General features: G+C 48.3%; 2 protein-coding genes across 3 annotated transcripts in view; one reads left to right on the top strand and one right to left on the bottom strand.

The window, feature by feature from the left end:
* Nucleotides 1–20,538, top strand: part of coro7 (coronin 7) — a 78,845-nt gene that overhangs the window by 41,620 nt on the left and 16,687 nt on the right. The window lies entirely within an intron of this gene.
* Nucleotides 534–20,090, bottom strand: vasnb (vasorin b). Of its 2 annotated transcripts, XM_076143104.1 has the most exons (3): nucleotides 19,754–20,090; nucleotides 13,457–13,524; nucleotides 534–4,177 (listed from the first exon to the last, which is right to left on the bottom strand). In XM_076143104.1, the coding sequence occupies exon 3, from the start codon at nucleotides 4,150–4,152 to the stop codon at nucleotides 2,104–2,106; it is 2,049 nt and encodes a 682-aa protein (XP_075999219.1). In that variant the 5' UTR covers nucleotides 4,153–4,177; nucleotides 13,457–13,524; nucleotides 19,754–20,090; the 3' UTR covers nucleotides 534–2,103. The 2 variants fall into 2 exon arrangements, with proteins under 2 accessions (XP_075999219.1, XP_075999220.1); XM_076143105.1 differs by lacking the exons at nucleotides 13,457–13,524; nucleotides 19,754–20,090 and adding an exon at nucleotides 10,076–10,351.

Raw genomic sequence — 20,538 nt, 5'->3', positions numbered from 1 at the left:
GTAAAAGGCTCCATGGGGGCACTTTGGAAAATCTATTACTGCTGGAATTTCTGGAACATTCACTTTTCTTAGTATAGAAATAAAAGAGAGGGAGAGGAAGTAAACTTAAACCCTGGAATCAATATTATTCTCCCCGCTTGCCTCTTGCAGTCAAATCCTTACGACTTGACTTTACTGCCTCGCTACTGAAGGAAGTCATGAATAGACGAGTCTGTTTGTTTACTTTTTATATATTCATTTATTTTGCACTTTTATCCACTTGTACAAATAAATCGACAGAATACAAAAAACAAAACAATAGAAATGACAAACAACAGAGAGCTTCCCAAAATAAACAGGGAAAAATATACAATCACATCGAAAATACTTTTGGTCATCTTCAATGTATTTTTTTGTATTTTTCTTTTTTACAAAGATTCCAGTTGCATTTTTGGATTATTTTCTCGTAGATTGTCACTGTGTTGTATTTGCAGCATAGAAACACTGTAGGGAAATGTACAGACGTTCACAGATGTTTTGTGTGCCTATATGACTGTGGAGTTGTTGGGTCTTATTGTACTCTAAGGCATGCAGGGACATAGGGGGGGGGGCTGATCGTAACTTGATGTCTGCAGGTCTTTTCACAAGATTGAACACGCACTTGCATTATCACAGATGTTGGCAGGGTCTACACAAACATGCACACACACACTCAGATCTTCAGCCAGACACAAAAGGTTACTTTGAGCCCCCCCCCCTTTCTCACCACCCACAGATTTGTATCTCATCACTTTGAGTCTGTGGAATAACCCTCCAGTGGATCCTCCTCTCCTTTAGCTGGCAGTACAAGCATGATCTAGTTTGTTGTGTTGTGTCTGGAGTCTTTATCGTCTGGTTGGGTGCAAGTGAGCAAAATTGCGACCCTCTTTGCCAAAGAGAAACTGTGTGCAGCATTATCCAGAGTAGTTTTACACAAGGGAAACCCAATACACAACCATTATCTGCTTTGCTTGTTGTGGACTTTGTGATTTGTGGTCAGGTGACTTTAATGAGTTTCCCTTGTGGGGAATATAAAGAATAAATTAAGTTGTTTTTCCATATCTGGTGTAGTCATATGAGCATGATTTGTAGTTAAGTCATCTTGTAAATGATTGAGGCTCAGTGCGGCACTAATATAGAAAAGGGGTTGACACAACTGCTTCCCTTTGTACCTTTTTGTAATCTTGCTCACCAGCTCTCATTGTGCTGGTAAGGGAGGCTGAGGGTTGCAGAAGGGAGAAGTGGGATTTAGTCCTGATTCTGTCCAGACTCACATCTACTTAGACTGTCTGATATTCTGGGACAAAGTCCTTTGACTTTGCCTACACCAAACAAGTTTTAATCTTCAAAGATTTTAATCAGCTTTTGTGTCTGTTAGTAACAAAAGGCCGATGGGGCAGAAGGCTGTTGCCAGTCGCACATTTAAGCAACACAAAATAACATCAAGACACAAGTATAAAAAAATGTACATATCACTTAAAAATGCCAAATTCACAAGAGCTGCAAAGCCAAATAAAGCAGTACATGTATCAGCAATCTTCTCTAACTTCATTTGGTATCTCAAAGGTCATTCACAGCAAGCACTTGGGGAGTGCTGAGGAGTTACAACAGGTAGCAAAAACACTCGCCGATAAGTCGGGAAATGGCAGCACAGTCTCCATTTTCGAGCAACCTCCTTTTTAACAGAACAAGGAGCACATGAGGTCACTATGTCCCCTTGACCCCAAATCTCAACCTTTCCACCTGTCCCAGCATAGCAGGGCCTTCGGCCTGCTGCCTGTGGGAGCTGAGGGGTTGACATTCCAGCAATGAGAGGGAGGAAGTTTTCATTAGCAGTTTATTGCATGTAAATGGCGTAGAGGCACTTGAAATGCCAAAATATGTATTTGAACATGTTTAATGTCTCCTTGGACAGCTGAAAAGTGTTTAATATATGTTCAGTTTCTCCTCTGCTGGTTTCCTGGGTAATGTTTCTCCTCCACTTTCACAGCAACAGTTGCTGGTGTGCGTATTGCATAAGTGCGGAGACCAGAGCTGAGGAAGTAAAATCCTCTTTTTATGTCCCGAGTAGCTCCAAACCAAGTGTCAAAAGTAGGATGGCTTGTGTGAAGACATGTTGTTGTTTGATGTACAGTGATCCTGTAGTAGCAACACTTCATACTCCAGATTGCCGTTCTGCACAGCAGGTTCAGGAATCATGAGTTCTGGCTGTTTTTGTGGCAGTTGCCCGTTGTCCAAACCAGCCTTAACTCCCTCTAACTCCAGCTGGGAAGGCTCGCAATCTAGGTCAAGGTGGCCCTTGATCCTCTTCCTGCGGAGAAAGCATACAACTCCCACTGCGGTGGCTATTAGCACAACCAATAGCAGGATGGCAATTGCAGGCACCAACATCGTGGTCTTGTCCTCTATTCGTGCTTCTGTGGCGCTGTTTTGGGCAGTTGTCTGGGCCTCCGTACAAACGCTGTCTATGCCACTCGGGGCGCCCATTGGACTGGCACACACTGTGTAAGTAGAGTTGGGACGCAAGCCTCTGAGTCTATATTCTGGGTAGGATGCAGGCAGGTTGAGTTGCATCGGTCTGCGGTCCGGTCCAGAGAGATTGCAGTAGGTTAGCCGGATTCCGCGAATATAGGGTCGCATTTCAATGTAACGGTGAAGATCTAACAGGATTGAGGTCGAGGTTACATGACGTGTGCTAATGTCTGGTGTGTCTGCAGTGACAGTTGCCACGGGTATTTCAACTTCAGGTGGTGACGGTCGGTGATGGCCTTGGAGCTCGCAATATATCCCAGAGGTGCCATGAGGACAGTTGCACTCTATGTGACCGTGCTGGTCCAAACGACAAGTACCCCCATTTAAACAAGTGTTGGAAGGGCAGAAATGCTGGTCTACCTCTGGGTCAATGCTGCTGCTACTAGGGGAAGCAGGGATAGGGGGCAAGGGGAAATCAACTTCTTTGTCCTTTGGATTCTCACTCGGCCTGGGGACTGCAATAGCTCTAGTAGTGCTGGGGACAGTAGTGACAGGAACTGACAGGCTAGTGCTAGTTTTGACAGTGCTAGTTTTGACTGTAGTTGTGGTTGGGCAGCCAAACTCCCTGTGATCCAGTCGCTCAAGTACCTTCCCAGCATTTCTAGGTGGGAAGTGGCAGCGTGTCTCCTGTGTTCTCTCCAGGGTGATGCCCTGAGCTCTCAGCCATCTGGGGAACCAGGCTAAGTTGCAGAGGCAGTTGAAGGGGTTTTCTGCTATCGTAAGCTTCTTAAGGTGAGGAAAGAGCTCAGAGAACTCTTCAGGGAGACCCTGCAGACTGAGGCTGCTAATGTCCAACTCCCGAAGTTCCCCAAGGTTCTGTAGGTCATGAACCTTCAGAGGACCCATTGGGTTCCCAGCTAAGCTCAGGTGAATCAAACCCCTAGCCTCCGTCAAAACTGGGGGGAATGTCTTGAGCTGGTTTCCTGAGATGTCCAGGTCATGGAGATTGCTCAGACCAGCTATGAGCTTCTCATCTAGGCTGATGAGTCCCACCCCACCCAACTTGAGTGACTCCAGGTTAGGGGTCTGGAGGTCTGCAGCACCCAAAATGGGTAAGACATTGAAGCGGAGGTCCAGCAGCAGCAGCCTGGGCATTGAGAGGGTGGGTAGGGATGTAAGCTGGTTCCCCTGCAGTTTAAGCTCCAGCAGCTGCTCCAAGCCATTGAAGGCAGCAGGGTGGATAGTCTTGATGTGATTACTGTACAGATAGAGACGCTCAAGCAGTGCCATACCCTTGAAGCAGTCCTCTGAAATGTGAGTAATCTGGTTGGAAGACAAATCCAGGTTTCTCAGAGAAGTCAAATGTCCAAACACCTTGTCAGGGAGTTCTTTTATTTTGTTCTGGCTAAGGTCCAGCATTTCCAGGTTCTCCAGACCACTAAAGCCCTCAGGTGTCAAGCTCTCAATGCCATTGGCAAAGAGATAGAGGTGTTTTGTGGATGGGGGCACTCCTGTGGGAATGGTAGAGGAGCGTCTCTGGAAACATAAGATGGATTCTGGAGTGGAACATGAGCAGTGCTTGGGGCAGTCGCTGGAGAAAGTTCCATCAGGTAGGACAACAAAGAGCAGGAAGGGCATCAGCGGTGTGAGAAAGACCTTCATGGTGCAGATTGTCGCCAGGTTCTGCCTAAAACGAGAACACAAACAAGAGAACATCAGTAACCTTTGTATTCATACACACAACATTAAACAGCACAGTTTGATTGTAGAATGGGATACTTGGAACAGGTATTTATAAAAGTAGTACTACAAAATATATTCCCAGTTTGTATTTGATTTGAACCTGTTGGGGTTTTAACTGTTTCCTCTAACCACACAGCTGTTCCCAAAACTGTCTAGGGGCCGAGCCCAGACTGGTCCCTTGTTGGTTAATTGTATTGACTTATTGTGTGTTTCTTTAATATGTTTCACAGTGAGAGATTAGTATCACAGGTCTAATAAGTGAAGTCTGTGATCAAAGGCAGCCCTTTGTCACAAGGTATTTCAAACAAAAGGCTGTAGCTGTGACCTCAGACTTCAGAGGGAAACTTTTGCTCTGCTCTGGAAAAGTTGACACAGTGGCGTCCTGCCACGCTCTCCTGGCTATGAGTCCCTCATTCTCCTTGCAATGTGCTGTGTAATTGATAGCACTGTAAGATGCCAAAACCTTTGTTTTCTTCTATGATTATCCAGCTATTGTGTGCGTTTTATCTCACATGGTAACATATGTGTGCGTATGTTGTTGTTGTTTGTAAATGCGTATGAGCAAGTGTTTGTGTTTGTGTCTACACTGGCCACCCACTGCCATTGACTCTTTTGCACACACTCTGTGGTTATAGTGGCGTTACAGTTAAGTGTTCTCTGTATGTTTATGACAGACTCCGTAGACTATGAAAACACACAGACGCACAGCAGCAGTGAACAAATCCAACTTGTTTTGTGTTTTTGAGATGATGAATGAAAGTGAAAACAGAGTAAGTTTGTATGTTTTTCTGTCCCTAAGGAGCCACTGAAAGAAGGAGAAGCCTTGCACAAGCACAGGCCCCCTCAGTGACTCACCATGAGCACGGCTCTGTTGGCCCGTTTCACGTTACTATACCATGTCACTGTTGTCTGACTGGACGTCTAACACGCTGCACGTAGCCACGCATCTGTGGATGATTTACTTTGCGGCGTTCTAAACTTGGAGAGGAGGTTCACTGATAGCTGCTTCCCCGACCATGGACCTGATATAAATAACACACACTTTCTATGTTGTCATTATGCAGAGAGACGGGCAGCACCGCTTGCCAAACGAGTGTCTCCAAGTACTGCAGAACTAATGAAATTTGCAGAGAACCAACAGTGATTTAAACCATTTCACCTGAGCCCAGCCCTCACAAAGCAAACACGGTTGTAGACCTGCAACAACATGAAAGGACAGAGGAGGGAAGGGTTGATGAAGGGGGAACGAAGGCAGAGGGAGATAAAGGAGAAACTAGATGCAGACGAGAGTTAGTGTGGCCGTTTGTCATCCTCTGTTATGGAGCGGGACAGCCTTGGGAGGGAAGAGTGAACATCTCTGTCTGTTGACTCATTTGAAATGATCTCTATCTTCTCCTCTGACGTCTTCTGGCTCTTCGCTCTTGCTTAATCTTGACCTCTATCTTCGTCTCTCTGAGATTTACCTTCCTTTAGTCGAAGCTGCGAGCCAGCGCCAAAAGCAAACGCTCCTCAATTACAGACACGATTTTGCGATTTGCAGATTTGCTCACTCACTGATCCGCTCCAGATCCCCGCTTAGCCATGATCTAAGTTAATTATGAGAGGATGGGGATAGCAAGTGTGTAACATTTCCAGACTTTGTGTTTTGAAAGAAAGGAAATTGATGACACCCGGGTGAATTGAATAGTGTCAGACTTGTACTCCTGAGGCAGGCCTCTGTCAGGCCTTAAATGGTACAGTCGCTGATGTCTACGCTGCTGAAATACCTGCATGAAAGATGAGCCAAGTGACTGTTTTATAGTTTTAGTCAGATGGGGCGCACATAGTGAACATTCTGTTCTCACGGGTTATGATCTGTTACACCGGAAATGTCGAAAAGTTTTCTTTTTCTGTGCAACTGTTCTCCTCTGAAGAGTTTACAACAAAGAATTAAGTAAACATCCATGCGGTGCCTTACAGATAAACAGATATTCTCTCTGCTTCTGCTCTCATTGATACCAGACTCCTTTGTTGCCTTTGTTGCAGTCTGTTTTTACAGCGAGCATGGCGTTTAATGTGGATGCTTTGGCTTCAAACTCTGGATCTGGTAGTGACGTCTTGTGCGATTGTTATGTTTTGCTCAGTGGTCAAACATTCTGTGATATAATTGCATGTTTGAACACTGCTTCTTATATTTTCTATGAATGGACCAAATTGTACATTGCTTCTGTTTCTGTCTAGTTCTCGTGATTGTACCAAACACAAGCACACCTCTGACTGTGTCTGTGTTTGCAAAGGCAGCACATTCTCCTGTTGTCAACACATTCACCTCTGAAAACAGGTTTGAAAAAGGAAAATATCACATTTGAGCCAAGTGCCAGTTCATGGTAGCATCAGACGCGCTGCCCTATTTCAAATTCATTCACTTATCCTTCCTTTTACTGTCTGTTTTATTTAACATTTTCTTTGTAAAAAAACACAGCCTCAGATGTCAGATCTTGGAGAGGAGATCAAGGGTTCTGGGGGAGCAACAGTGAGGAGGAGGAAGGGCCAGTATCATCTCATCACGCCACAGCTATGGCATTTGTTTTCCTTCTCTTTCAACATACTTTCCTTTCCGCTCCTCCTTGAAATCGCAATACCCTTGGAAAGATTCTGTGATCTCTTATTTTTCCCTCCTACAGCGTATAAACTTAAAGGACACGTGGCTTTTACTTAAACCCCCAGAGATGTTCTCCTGCATAGCTAGGTGTCAATAAAACAATGCTGCTCAACCTCCAGGCTCACTAGTTAACAGTCAGCACCCGCACAAGGGGCAGAAACGGCAACCAAACGAAAAGTCGCACCACCTTAGCAATTACCACGCTTCCTAATGTAAAACCCTGTCTAGAAAGTAACAACAACACATGCTGGTGAGGGCTGAGGGGACAGCGGGTTAGGAGGTGAAGTTACTCTCTAACTTACAGACAGTGCCTGCAGTACTTCACTTGAATACATGAGTAACTATTTGTACAGAGTCTTAAAGGATTTATGGGCGTCTTGGGATAAGTCCCACGTGAGGAAACCTTAGTTGTTCTGTTTCAAATTAAGGATTCAGGGATAGAAATCGATGCTGTGGAGGGTCAGGAACATAAATACTGTCAGTGAAAGAATGCGGGAGGCCGGTGGAAATGATGAAGAGGCAGATGGAGGAGAAGAATTACGAAAAAGAAAGCATGGCTGCTGTTGCTGCATGTGTGTACCAAACAAGGGAAAACACAGGGATTTAGGAAGATAAACAGGGGGATGAAGGAAAGAGAGAAAGAGAGAGAATGGAGGCACAGCTGGAGCGTAAGCAGATGATCTCTCGTCTTAGCCTTTCACATCATCGCCTTGTGTGTGCGGTGATTGATTTCAGGTCTGAAACAGAACCAAAACACCGATCCAAGAGTTAGAAAATCCTGAGGTGGTACACTGGGGCCCCGAAACAGGCAAGGGGATCCAGGTCCAGATATGCAGCGACAACAAAAAGCGGCTAAGCGGAATGTTTTCCCTGGAAAGTGGACGTGGTGTTTCTGCTGCAGCCCCCTGAGGCGTGTGGAGTGTTTATTTTGAGTGTGCCTCATTCCAAACTGAGCCAGGCTCATCTGATAACCCGGCGGAGGAGAAGCTGCGGTGGAGGAGACGGGCGGTTTGTTCAAAGACAAACTGCTAGATCACTGAACAGATAAACTGTAGCTTGATCATTCAGAGTGATTTTAGGCAGCGCAGGTTTTATCTGTGCTTAAGATAAGAGGCAGTGGTGGTACAGTATGGAGAGAGAGAGAGGGAGAGAGAGAGAGAGAGAGAGAGAGAGAGAGAGAGCGGGAATGCCCCTCGTCCATCTTCCCTTCCACCTCCTTGCTTGAGGCGTAGTTTCCTTTCCTTTCCCCCTGCCCACTTGTGGAGACATTCCTGAGATGGGCAGCAGATCGCCATGAACAAGCGCGCCTCTTTAAATGGACTGTCTAACTGGCTCCGTGTTTAGATGGACGAGGGTGCCAGATTTTGTCAGAACATGGACTACAGGCAGAAACCAAAAGGAGAAAATGTAAAGAGACGAGCTTAGGAACAGCGTCTCTCTCTCTCTCTCTCTCTCTCTCTCTCTCTACCTCGCTCTCTCTCTGTCTTTCTTTCTCTCTAAGAGGGAATGTTTGACAGCAGAAATATGTAACTCAGTACATTAAACAATGTCAGCTATGTTAACAAAGCATCTCAGGTATGTGTGTAATGCTGTAACATATTTGTTAGAGCAAAGTAATGGGGCGCTCCATTGTCGGTCGTACCTGTTGGACAAGCGACATTACACAGGACAGCTGAGAGGTTGAATATTTTCAAATGATTCTATGCATTAGAATCCAGCAGACGTCTCACGTACAAGCAGAAGAAGAAGAACCTTCTTTCCTGACGGGCTCTACACACACACGCAGAGACAGAGCCGTGAAACACACAAACGGAACAGATGAGTAGGAGCAGAATGAAAGCAGGATGAGTCTTAATGAAGTCTGTCAGTGGCCATACTCGTCTCAGAGCCGCAGCCAGGACGCTCTGCTTTGTAGTGGGACAGAGGCGGATTAGAGCCTGCAGTAGTGCCGCAAAAACAGAGCTATCAAACCCCCGACCACAACAAAAGAGCTCCAGTTTGCATCGTCTGTCGTACATCGGCTACGCCAGCGCGGATCGATGTCAAAGGGTTATTGTTTCAATTAATGCAACAACCGCCGGCTTTGACAGAGCGAACTGTGAACATTACAGGCTCAGGCTGCATGAAAGAAGCCGCGTTTGGGACGTTCAGTGCAAAATGTTGTTTAAATAGACTGTTCTGTGTCGCTCGTGTGATAGTGAAACTCTGCCCGACTCTTTAATATGAGCGACACAAGCCGAGCCGCTGTTGGATTTAATGATCCAGGTCAGATCTTGTTACTTGCGTGTAACCGCGCACAAGTGTAGCATAAGAACAGGAGAAAAAAGCTTATCGGTCACGTCTTTCCAGTGTTTCTGATCAGATAGCGTCTGTCCAGAGGTCAACAGAGCCGGGCGGCCCAGTGAGGCATTGAGGGGAGCTCGGGGGTCAGGGGTCAGATTAGTGTTTCCACCGCTGCTCAGTGTTCTGTGTCCTCTGTTGTTACTGCGGCCCAGACGACACAGTTAACAAGCTCCATTTGACTCGTGCACACACCCAGCTCTGGTTACACACACACACACACACACACACACACACACACCTGAAACTTGCTAGCCCTGGCCTCCTCTACAGGTGCTTTTTAAGCTCCCCGAGGGCAACATTAAACCCAAACCCTCTGGAGTGTGTCAGGGTAGTAAACCAGGCGACCTGCGTAAAAAGCTCCGGCCCCGTCCGCCCGCCTGCCTGCACGCTCCTGCCACAGGAAAGCTGCTGAATCAGGCGGAGGAGGACGAGCAGCCGGCCAAACCGGAGCAGAGCAGCAGATGTCTTCAGCTCAAACTGAGACTCTTCTGAGCTTTAGAGCGCGGAGGTCCAGACTGTGAGCTCCAGGAGGAAACGTGGACCGTTTCCTCTTCTTTTGGATGGATTGGATGTGACTGATTGTGCCGTAAATACGAGATTTTAATTGATTTGTTTCAGTGCAAAAACACACACACACACACACAGACACACACAAACACACAAACACACACACACAGACACACACACACACACACACACACACACTCACACTCACACACTCCTTCTCTTGTCTGAGCACTGACACACGTCTTTCCTCAGCCCTGCCCTGTGACCTGACTCATCACGGGCACAGTCGCACTTCTTGTCTGTGGACACACACACACACACACACACACACACACACACACACACACTAACCTCAGATCTTCACCGCATGATTCTCATATTACACAGAGGCAGACACAATGGAGTTTGATGTTCTGCTGACTATTGCTCATTTCCTTTGCAGTTGCTGAGCTTTAGACGTGAATCTTGTGTGATTTAAACTCACACACACACACACAGCAGAGGGTCCTACAACCCTGCTGACCTGCTGATCTTATCTCTGGCCTGTCTGGCATCAGTCACAGGGCGGTGACATCTCCCCCTCTGCCCCTCTGCTGCTCCACCTCTTCTTCACTCTGGCAGTGAGACGGTGTGGAGGATGTTCACCAGCAGTGTTTGCTCAGCGTTCCTGCGTGTGTGTTTGAGGTGAGCCGTGGCTGGATGGACCAGTTCTTATCAGCCAGCCACAGGGCTAAAGTCTTCAGTCTTGTGCACACGACAGCTTCCCCTCTGCTTTTCGCTTTATTACCTCAGAGGATTTTACTTCAACCCTGATTGGCACGTCACGTTGAGCGGCAATCAATCAATAGACCTTTCATGTCTTTCCTCTCACTCTTGTGCTGGGTTAACTTAAGTCTGTCTGGACAGAGCGGCAACGTGGTCAACCTGATGCTCTGCTCACCCTCCACCCGACCCGGGCAGAGCGGTGCAGAGACGCTCTCTGTCGCGCAAATATTTCCCTTCTCCTGGCCCCCGCCTGCTCCCCTCTCCCTCTCAGGTTTGTTCATGTATCTGGCAGGATTATGACAGGAATCTGATGAAGGCTCCACTCCTCCTCCTCCTCCTCCACCTTCCAAAACAGCCCTGTGGCAACTTTGTCAAAAGTGTTTGTTAGCTGACAGGACCCTCAATTCCTGTCAGCAACTCCAGCTGAAGTAAGAAACACAAACACAGCTGATCCATGGAACAACAACGTGTTCACAACAGAGAGTGTGTGCATGTGTGAATGTGTGTTTGGTGTTTCAGCACCCAGACTCACACAAAGCAACAGAGAGACTTTAAGGCTGCAAAGACACTAACACACCTGAAGAGCGTCAGGAGCTGTGTGTGTGTGTGTGTGTGTGTGCGTGTGCGTGCGTGCGTGCGTGCGTGCGCGCGCGGCTTCTTTTGAGCTTTATTTGTCTTAGTAAAGTTGCATTGTTCCCAGGTTAAGCGTTAATGGATGATGATGATGACTGTGATGATTGTGTGCTGATTGATTAATTGTTTGTGATAATGAGTTGTTCAGATTTCATGTGGTTGAGTTGGTCCCCCGCCCCCCCACACACACACTTACTGTTACTTCCTCTTTGTCATTTTTCTTTTGTCATTCCACCCTGAAGGCTTTTTGTCATTTCAACTTCTTTGTTTAAACACACACCAGACAAATAAGAATGGGTTCAGGGTTGTTGATTATATGTCCACAAAGGAATTTATTGTGAAACCAGCGCCTGTGTTGGCGCTGTGCCAGCTCCTGGGTGCAGGCGGAGCAGCAGTTTCTTTGCCCGCGGCCCTGACATGGCTCTCCGCGTGGCCTCGGGTGCCCTGCCGTCTCAACACGGAGCTCTGGAAGCTGCCGCCACTCAGCTCACACAACTAATCAGCTGGTTTTAGAATGAAGAAATGTCTGAAAGCCCCTGGACGCTTCAGTTATGATCCGGACACACATGAGTGATGCTTGATGAAGACGTCAATCAACGACATCGTGCTCATTAGTCACCGGCTTTACATAGAGCCTGGAGCAGATGACCAGAGGCAAAGGAATCGTCATGTCAAGCAAACAAGGAGACGAAGGAGAGAAGGTACTGACGGAATGGATCAGCGCCCTTCCCCTCCTCCTCCTCCTCCCTCTAGGCTGTTAAATGTATAAAATGGACTAAATTATTTCAACGTTTTGTTCAACTAACCGCTTAAACAAATGAGCATCTCTTCTTTCCTCTGATGAAGAGGGCATTTAGTGCAATCATCTGCTTCTGATACAAAGTTCTGCCTGCGGAGGCTTACAAACAGACGAACACACACACACACACACACACACGTACATAGATACACACACATCCTCGAGGTGCAAACATACACATGTGCGTCACAGCAGCTGCTTCACAGGACCGTTTGTGTCCATTTGTTCCACATGGTGCCCCAGTTTAAAGAGACACCGCGTACAGTACGGCTCCCTGCCTTCATGCCCGTGCATACTGAGTGTTTCCCTTGGTGTGGTTTTTGGGAGAAGACCAGATCTGAATTGATTCCACAGGATGTGTGTGTGTGTGTGTGCCTGCTTGTGACCACAGGTACTCAGTGTGAGTTAGTGGCACTGTCACACAGCCTGAGACGACCTGACGTGCTGCCACACACACAGCAGCGGGGGAATGAATGGAGCTTTGTGATGTGAGCCTGGAGGAGCGATGTGACGAACTGAAGGGCAGGTTGTTTGTTCTAATCACCACATCCGCTCACACACGTCATTAAGTGACAGCATTGCTGACATTACCTGTTATATAGGAAACAGTACCTGTCTGTTTGCCCATTCCTGCTTGTTTGTTCACCCATGTTGAATATAACCACTAATAAGCCACTGTATGAACTGAATCACATGTTCACACAGCGGCAGGATGTTGACAATCTCTTGGTTTAACAACTTAAACATCTCAGCCGCCTCACAGGGAGGCTGAAGCGGCGTCACGTGGAGCTGAGCGCACACACGAACACGTACGCCGTGTGTATACACTGTGAGGCACGCCTGTAGCGTGAAATAGAGATACATAAAGTAAACACACACATGATGTCAGCGTGTGCAGTTCAAAGATACAGCAACTTTGTCAACTTAGATGTTGCAACTCCAGAATGAAGGCAGTCATGTTAATATTGACATTAAACACAGAGCAACCTCAGTGTGCACAGGTACGAGCAGAAGAAGAAGAAGCGCTGCACGCCTCCATACGTCCTCTCTCTCTCTCTCTCTGGAGTCAGGAGCAGTGTACGACCAGAGGCTACAGTTTGAGCTTGCCTGGGTATTTACCAGAACAAACACTTCCTGTCACAGCTCGCTGACAGCTAAGCACAACAAGGTAATGTGTATGAGGGTCCATGAGGTGTGTAAAGACAGAACACGGTCCATTGGATGTGACATAAGCGGGTCCAGCCAGACCTTCTCCCTCTTCTTCACTCTGTAACCCTGCACAGCCTCGCCCCCATCTACTGTGTGGGTGTATGTGTGTGTGTGTGTCAAGAGAGCCACTGTTGTCCTCCTGCCCGTCTTATTAATCGGCTAAGTGCTGAGCAGTGTGTGTCTACGTTTCTTTAGGCAAATTATCAAAAGGCCTATTATTGAAATGACAGATGTGATGTGACTTCTGTAAACCAGCTTGTATCAGTCAGTCAGTTCAGTTTGGCGGTGATGACGCGGCGTTCTTCACCCTCAGCGGCTTCACTCACCCGACACAGAAGCTCTCTCCTCTACTGCGACTCCACCTTCCTCTGGAGCGTCCCGCCTGCGGCTCTATCTGGAAGAAGAACACAAAGAAACAAACGTGAATGTTGTGCAAACACCTTTTTGAAGTGGCGTCCTTACTCTGTGTCGGAGGTTAGCGCCTTGCCCGTGGCCTACAAGCGGAGCAGGAAGTTGTTTTCCATTGAGTGGGTTTTGAATTCCAGCAGCGTGCGGGAGCGTGCAGGCCGTGTGGCAACAAAGCAGAGAGGAAGAATGCAGGCGGACCACTCTGCTCTCTGTCAGCTCCTCGTCCTGCTATCAGCCAATCGGCCGTGGCTTAAGTGTGCGCGGGAGTGTGTGTGTGTGTGTGTGTGTGTGTACAAGCAACATGACACAAGACAATGCCTGTTTGTTCACCGCCCCCCCAACCCCCCAATGGTTTTTGGCTGCAAGATTAATTTAGTTTCACCACCTAAAGCTGTTTAAGAATGAGGTGTTGCCTCAGCGGGGGAGAGACACAGGTCACCATCATAACACTCTCACACACACACACACACACACACACACACACACACACACACACACACACACACACACACACACACACGCCAGCATGGAGTGTGGAAGGTGAAGTATGGAGTGCATTAGGCATTTGTCCTGGAGGCATTTGGTGATTTTCAGGACACGTGAAGACTAAGTCCTCTGTGTCACACACATACACACACACACACATACACACACACACACACACACACTCGTGAAAATCTGACTTAGATTGTAGGGATGTTCATGCCTGTACTCTTCCTCAGCTCTTGGTCTCATCAGGTAGGCGTGTGTGTGTGTGTGTGTGTGTGTGTGTGTGTGTGTGTGTGTGTGTGTGTGTGTGTGTGTGTGTGTGTGTGTGTGTGTGTGTGTGTGGGAGAGAGACCAGCTAACCCAGTTTTGGTAATAGCTATAATAGTGTGTGTGGGCGAGCAGATTCGTTGATTCCGTTGATTATTGTTTCTCAGCGCAGCCGTGTGATGGAGTTCATGTTGGATTGACTCAGGGCGATGTGGGCCAAAGTGGCTCCCACGGCTCAGTCTGATGGGACGTGTTGATGAGCTTATTGACTGAGTACACACACACACACACACACACACACACACACACACACACACACACACACACACACACACACACACACACGTCCATATTTCATTGTGAAACAGCTGGAGGGAGATCAGAGTGATTGCATAACACCTGAACATCACAGCAGCCTAACGTCCTCACAGCGTCTCTGGCCCACTCACACACTCCTACACACACACACATTTTACATCTCTGATATCTAAGCGGTGGCGTCATAAGATTGAGAGCCAGCGGTGATGCAACGTGTGTGTGTGTGTGTGTGTGTGTGTATGTGCGTGCGTGCGTGCGTGCGTGCGTGCGTGCGTGCGTGCGTGCGTGCGTGCGTGCGTGCGTGCGTGCGTGCATGTGTGTGTGTTTGTGTTTGTGTTTGGCACGCACCCCTTGTTATGTGCAGCAACATGTGTTTGTTAGCAGGACCGTGTGTTTGTGTGTGTTTGGTGTGTGTGCGTGCGTCTCCTGCGTCACAGGACACATCGTGAGGACGTGCAGGGGCGAGTGGGCATCTGGTTTGTAGCAGCAGGGGGTCTTGGCTGACCCTGCGGCGGGCGGGCGGGCGGGCGGGCGGGCGGGCGAGCGAGCGAGCGAGCGAGCGACCTCGCCCTCGCTGCCGTCTGTTAGCGTTTAACTTTCAAAGTGGAACTCGACAGTCGATGCAAATTGTTTTTAACCATTGAAGTAATTGAATGACAACTAGCACATGTCTGAAGGACCAAACAACAACACACACCAACACGGCCTCCCCGAGTCTCCAGTTTGACCCCCGCCTGTCCCCTTGTCTGTCTCCAGTTTGTCCCCCGTCTGTCCCCAGCCTGTCCGCCCTCCCTCTTTCTCTCTTTTCACCATTATTCACTCTCTCATTTCCCTTCCCTCTCTGGAGGTCTGTTTCCTCTCTCATTCCCTTTTTTGGGATCCTTTGCAGCCTCCTTGTCCACTATAATTTTCTCTCTTCTCTGCGTTCATCTGTTAAACATAAATTTCGCCTCGCCCTTCTCTTCTCCTCCTCTCTCTCTCTCTCTCACTCTCTCTCTCTCTCTCTCTCTCTCTCTCTCCCTCTCTCTCTCTCTCCCCGATCGTTTCCATCCGTCCCGAGGTGAAGACGAGCTGTGCAGTCTGGCGTTAATGGTTGATCAGCTTTGTAGCGACATCATCTCATCTGCCAGCAGCGTGTTCACATTATAGCTGAAGACATCAATCCAAACATCAGTAGCCTCTTGTTTTGCTCAAGGTGCTCTGCCATCTGTGTGACACGTGGGGTTTGTGCCTAAACTCCACTTCACAGCTGCTTGGTTGTGATTTGGAGATGTGGCGCCATTTGCATACAAACACACACAGATTTGCACGTGTACAAGCACCGATAGGACGTTGTGTCTCTGTGTGTGTGTGTGTGTGTCTCGCTCGCCATTCGGCTCTCTCAGAGTGTGGACAGCAGCAGATAAGGACGCTATTTGTGTGTGTGTGTGTGTGTGTGTCCCCAACGCTGTGACTGAAATAGACATTAAGGAAAAAGTGCAATAGAGAAACTCGTGCACCTAAAGAGAGAAGAGCTGTGTGTGTGTGTGTGTGTGTGTGTGTGTGTGTGTGTGTGTGTGTGTGTGTGTGTGTGTGTGTGTGGACAACGTGCCAGCTTCAGAAGAGTGTGTGGCTAAGTGTGTGAGTGATGGATTAGCTCTCTGACATTTAGTGACCTGGTGACACACACACACACACACACACACACACACACACACACACACACACACACACACACACACACACACTCACACACACACACCCTGCGAGCACTCACAGTTTCACTCTGCCGTTCTTATCGTTGAGTCGATATTTGTTAGAATGTAAGAGTTCATGTTCTCTGTGCGTCCTTGTTTCATTGTGATTAGATATTAATGGAGGCTGGTTAAATATTTGACCTTCTTCTCAAAGCCACTCTATGGCCCCTTGTTTCAGTGTGTGTGTGTGTGTGTGTGTGTGTTGCTTTTGCCCATACGATCTGGTTCAAGGCTCATTTCCTAATTACAATGCTGGCCTGAGGTAATTACAACCTTAGATTAGGAGCCGTTTCTCCTACGGCTTCGCTGAAACGCAGCAATTTTGTGGTGACTCGCTGCCATGAGCTCTCTCTCTCTCTCTCTCTCTCTCTCTCTCTCTCTCTCTCTCTCTCTCTCTCTCTCTCTCTCTCTCTCTCTCTCTCTCTCTCTCTCTCTCTCTCTCTCTCTCTCTCTCTCTCTCTCTCACTTTCCAGTCGGAGCAAGAGGGTTAAGAAAGTGTCACTCTCTGCTCCTCTGGGGAACCAATGAGGGCTGACTGTGTGTGTGTGTCCACGTGTGGACAGGGACGACAGCAGTTATTTGGGGTTTGAGCTCAGCTGGGGCCCTGCGAGCTCTCAGATCCTATTGCATGTGTGTGTGTGTGTATATATTTATGTGAGGTTTTGAAGTGGTTCTTCTGAACGCATCATTTGGCCTCATCCAGCTCTTCTTCTTCAATTTAGCTTGGCAGGCGAGCGAAGCTGGGGTTTGCCTCCGCATTACCGCCGGGTCAGCATTGATGTGAGGCCGAGGCCTTTGAAGCCGGGGGTTTTCTTTCAGAGCCTCTTGGTTGATCTGTCAGAGTGTTCAGCTCTGCTCAGATCTGTCCAACGCTCGCACAAACACTCCTCAGAAAGCCGCTAATTGTGATGAGACTTCTTTCTCGCACGGCCCTGACAAATACAAACACACCCGCGGTCACACACACACACTCCAGCTCTCTGCTCATCCTCCTCCCCCTTCCTCCCCCTCCTCCTCGCCTCAGCACCTGACTTTTAACCCCTCTAATCCCTCCCATGCGGACGTTTGGGTGCTTCAGGCTTTTGCCCCTAATTGGGTGTAAAGGGCGCCGGAGCTGAAGCGGCTCCACTGGTCAGGAAACGGTTAAACGGCTCAGCGTTAGACTTCATTGTTTCATTTGTCAGCCTGACAGATGAAACACTGTAACTCACGCTGCTGCTGCTCTGTGCCTCAGATAATGAAACAAACGGCCTTGAGTTTGCACAGATTAATAACAGCACAGACATCACGTCCACATAAAGGCCAGAGAAGGCCACGCCCCCTGACACGCCCCCCTGCCTTAACCGCTCTGTTTACCTTTGACGACTAACGAGAGAATCAGGACCTCAGTCAAGACAGATTGGACACTGAGCTGTTGAGAAGGGAGCGACTTTGACGAGGGTGTGTGTGTGTGTTTGCGTGTGTGTGTGTGTGGGGCGGGGGGGTGATCAGCCAGCAGAGTGACAGCAGGCCTGTGTTTAATTGTTTAAATTGGCTTTAATGATAGAGAGCTCTTATCCTCCCTCATGCTTCACATCCACAAACAGACAGTTGAGGGTGGAGAGGTCACGTGGGGCAACGATTATCCACCCGATGTGATTACGTGTTTGACTTAACACACACGCACACACACACTTCAAGCTTGCGGTGCAGATATACAGTATTCATGTTATGCGAGTAAGATTTGGCACCTGACACCATCTAACTGTGTTTAACATGTGAGGAGAGGGATGAGAGTGTGACCGTACTTCACCCTACAGACTCTCTCTCTCTCTCTCTCTCTCTCTCTCTCTCTCTCTCTCTCTCTCTCTCTCTCTCTCTCTCTCTCTCTCTCTCTCTCTCTCTCCTCTCTCTCTCTCTCTCTCTCTCTCTCTCTCTCTCTCTCTCTCTCTCTCTCTCTCCGTCTCTCCGTCTATCACCTCAGACTTCTTCTCTTAAGTCGCGTGTAAACAGGCGACACGTGAACCCGGGGCTCGCCTTACTTCCTGTCCTCCTTCCCGCCTGTTTTCACCGCGCGTCAGCCCGAACCCACAACAGCTCCCTTATACACTGTAAGTGTTACAATCTGTGCGGCGTCGTGGCCTGAAAACACTCCGGCGTAATTGCCCCTCCTGCGGCTGCCGCTCTGCCACGTCTGGTAGCCTAATATAAACCAATTACAACCATTACCCGCCGTCAATGACATGGTAGCCTCTCCTGCGCCGTAATGACGCTGTGTTTGGAAACACACGGCCAGGAAACGAGCCGGCACAGGGGGGGAACGGGGGAGATTAGGTGATTTTCCGTGCCTGTTTGTGGCGGCCGTGTAGAAGATGCTAATCTGGCTGAACGCTGGACGCTTTGTGCTCGGTAAACGTGGATCAATTCAGCATCTTACAGTTGATTTCATGCTTCCAATCTGATTAGTTTCTCTAATGGCTCTCGGGGCCCCAGGAGGCTGAAACCTCTCTTATTTCAATCAGGCTTTGCTTTAAAGACAGAGGGGGCGAACGCAGCATAGAGTGGACGACCTGATGTCTCCTCACAGCTCCAGGTCGTGCGGTCGGTTCGGTCGAACGTGTGTCGTCATGTCACTTTATTGGTCGTCTGGTCATCAGATCTTATCTCTCTGCAGTTTGACCTCTTGGTTCTGTGCTCAGGCGAAGGAAACTCATTTGTCTCTGATTGCAGCTTGTTAGTTTACGTGTTTAATTTAGAACATTGTGGGGTTTTTCAGGATTTCTGTCAGCGAGTCTCACTGAGGTTTGTTCAGGTTTCGTCTTTATCGATCCTTCAAGAACAAGAACTGAACTTAACTCCACCTGTTCACAAAGACCCGGTCAGTCTAACAGACCCACCCAAACAAACACACACACACACCAACTCGCGTTATTATCTGAGTTTGAGCCTCTGCAGCACGAATCGATTGAAGGAATCAAACCTGCTGTGTGACCTTTATCTTTATTATCAGGATATTTTTCTTGCATCGCTGAAGCCAAACTCGCACACGCGCACGCACACACACACACACACACACAGCTTTGAACTTAACTCAACCTAACTTTAGATTAAACTTTAAGCGTGTTTTATAGTATTTATGAACATTCTTGGACGCCGCCGAGGTTGAAAGCTGTCACGTGTTGTTTACGGGATTCAACGATTTAAAGCGAAACAAGTGAAGCAGCTTCAGAACACATCACACTTCGTATCTACATATCTGTGAGGTGTTGATCCAGATGGTACATAGATCACATCCCGACTGACGCGTCCTGCAGCGGACCCACACGGTCCTGCAGCGGACCTAAACTGTCCCGCACCGCACACACCACGCAAGGAAAGAAGATGGGGGTTAGAACTTTTCTCCTTTAAAGAAATGAAGGTTCATACCTCTAAAGTGGCAGCAGCGGACCTGTGGGCTCCTGCGCCTCTGCAGCTTCATCCAGACGCAGAGCAGCGCTGCAGCACTATAGAGCGGCTCAGCGGTGTAGAGCAGTGCAGCACCACAGAGCAGCGCGGCGGTGTAAACTCCAGTTTGTCCTCGGTTGAGCTCCGCGCCGTGTAATCAGAGCAAGTTGTACAAAGCTTCGTGAGCTTCACGAGGTTCCACAGTGAGGAGGAGGAGGAAGGCGCTCCGCTCTTTGCGGCCGCCCGGACTGAAAGCGCTTTAACGGAGAAGAGAGGAGAGCTGAAGGAGCGGCGAGGTGGGAGGGGCGAGGAGGGCGCTCTCACACACATACATACACACGCACACACGCACGTACACACGCGCGCACACACTCTCACCTTGCAGTCAGTTTGGCTGCACTGAGGAAACAAACCCCAGCCCTTTTTTTCTTCTCTACTCCAGCTTGTGACTCGGACCTGTCAGACCTGTTTAACTCGGCGTCACTGGTTTTCGCACCAACACACTTTAGTTTGAGGTGAAGAGAAATAAAGCTGCAATTTTGACTTGAAGAGCAGCAGAGTCACAACGGAAACATACAAACTCTCTATGTATTGATTCTTGTAGCTTTTTACAGATGTGAGTCACAGATACATGTCAGGGCCGTGTCCTTTCTGATGGGCACAGATCAGCCCGGAGCAGAGAGAGAGAGAGAGACGCTCCGTGTTGGACGTTTGATATCAACAGGCACTGCTCTAGCATTAGTGGAGGGACTCACATTATAATAATC

This window comes from Genypterus blacodes, unplaced genomic scaffold (genome assembly GCF_046128005.1).
Source record: "Genypterus blacodes isolate CSIRO-AG114 ecotype Tasmania unplaced genomic scaffold, CSIRO-AGI_Gbla_v1 ptg000022l_1, whole genome shotgun sequence".
In the NCBI taxonomy this organism is placed as follows: domain Eukaryota; kingdom Metazoa; phylum Chordata; class Actinopteri; order Ophidiiformes; family Ophidiidae; genus Genypterus; species Genypterus blacodes.
Note: the sequence above shows the minus strand (reverse complement) of the source record. Positions and strands in the feature narration are given on the sequence as shown.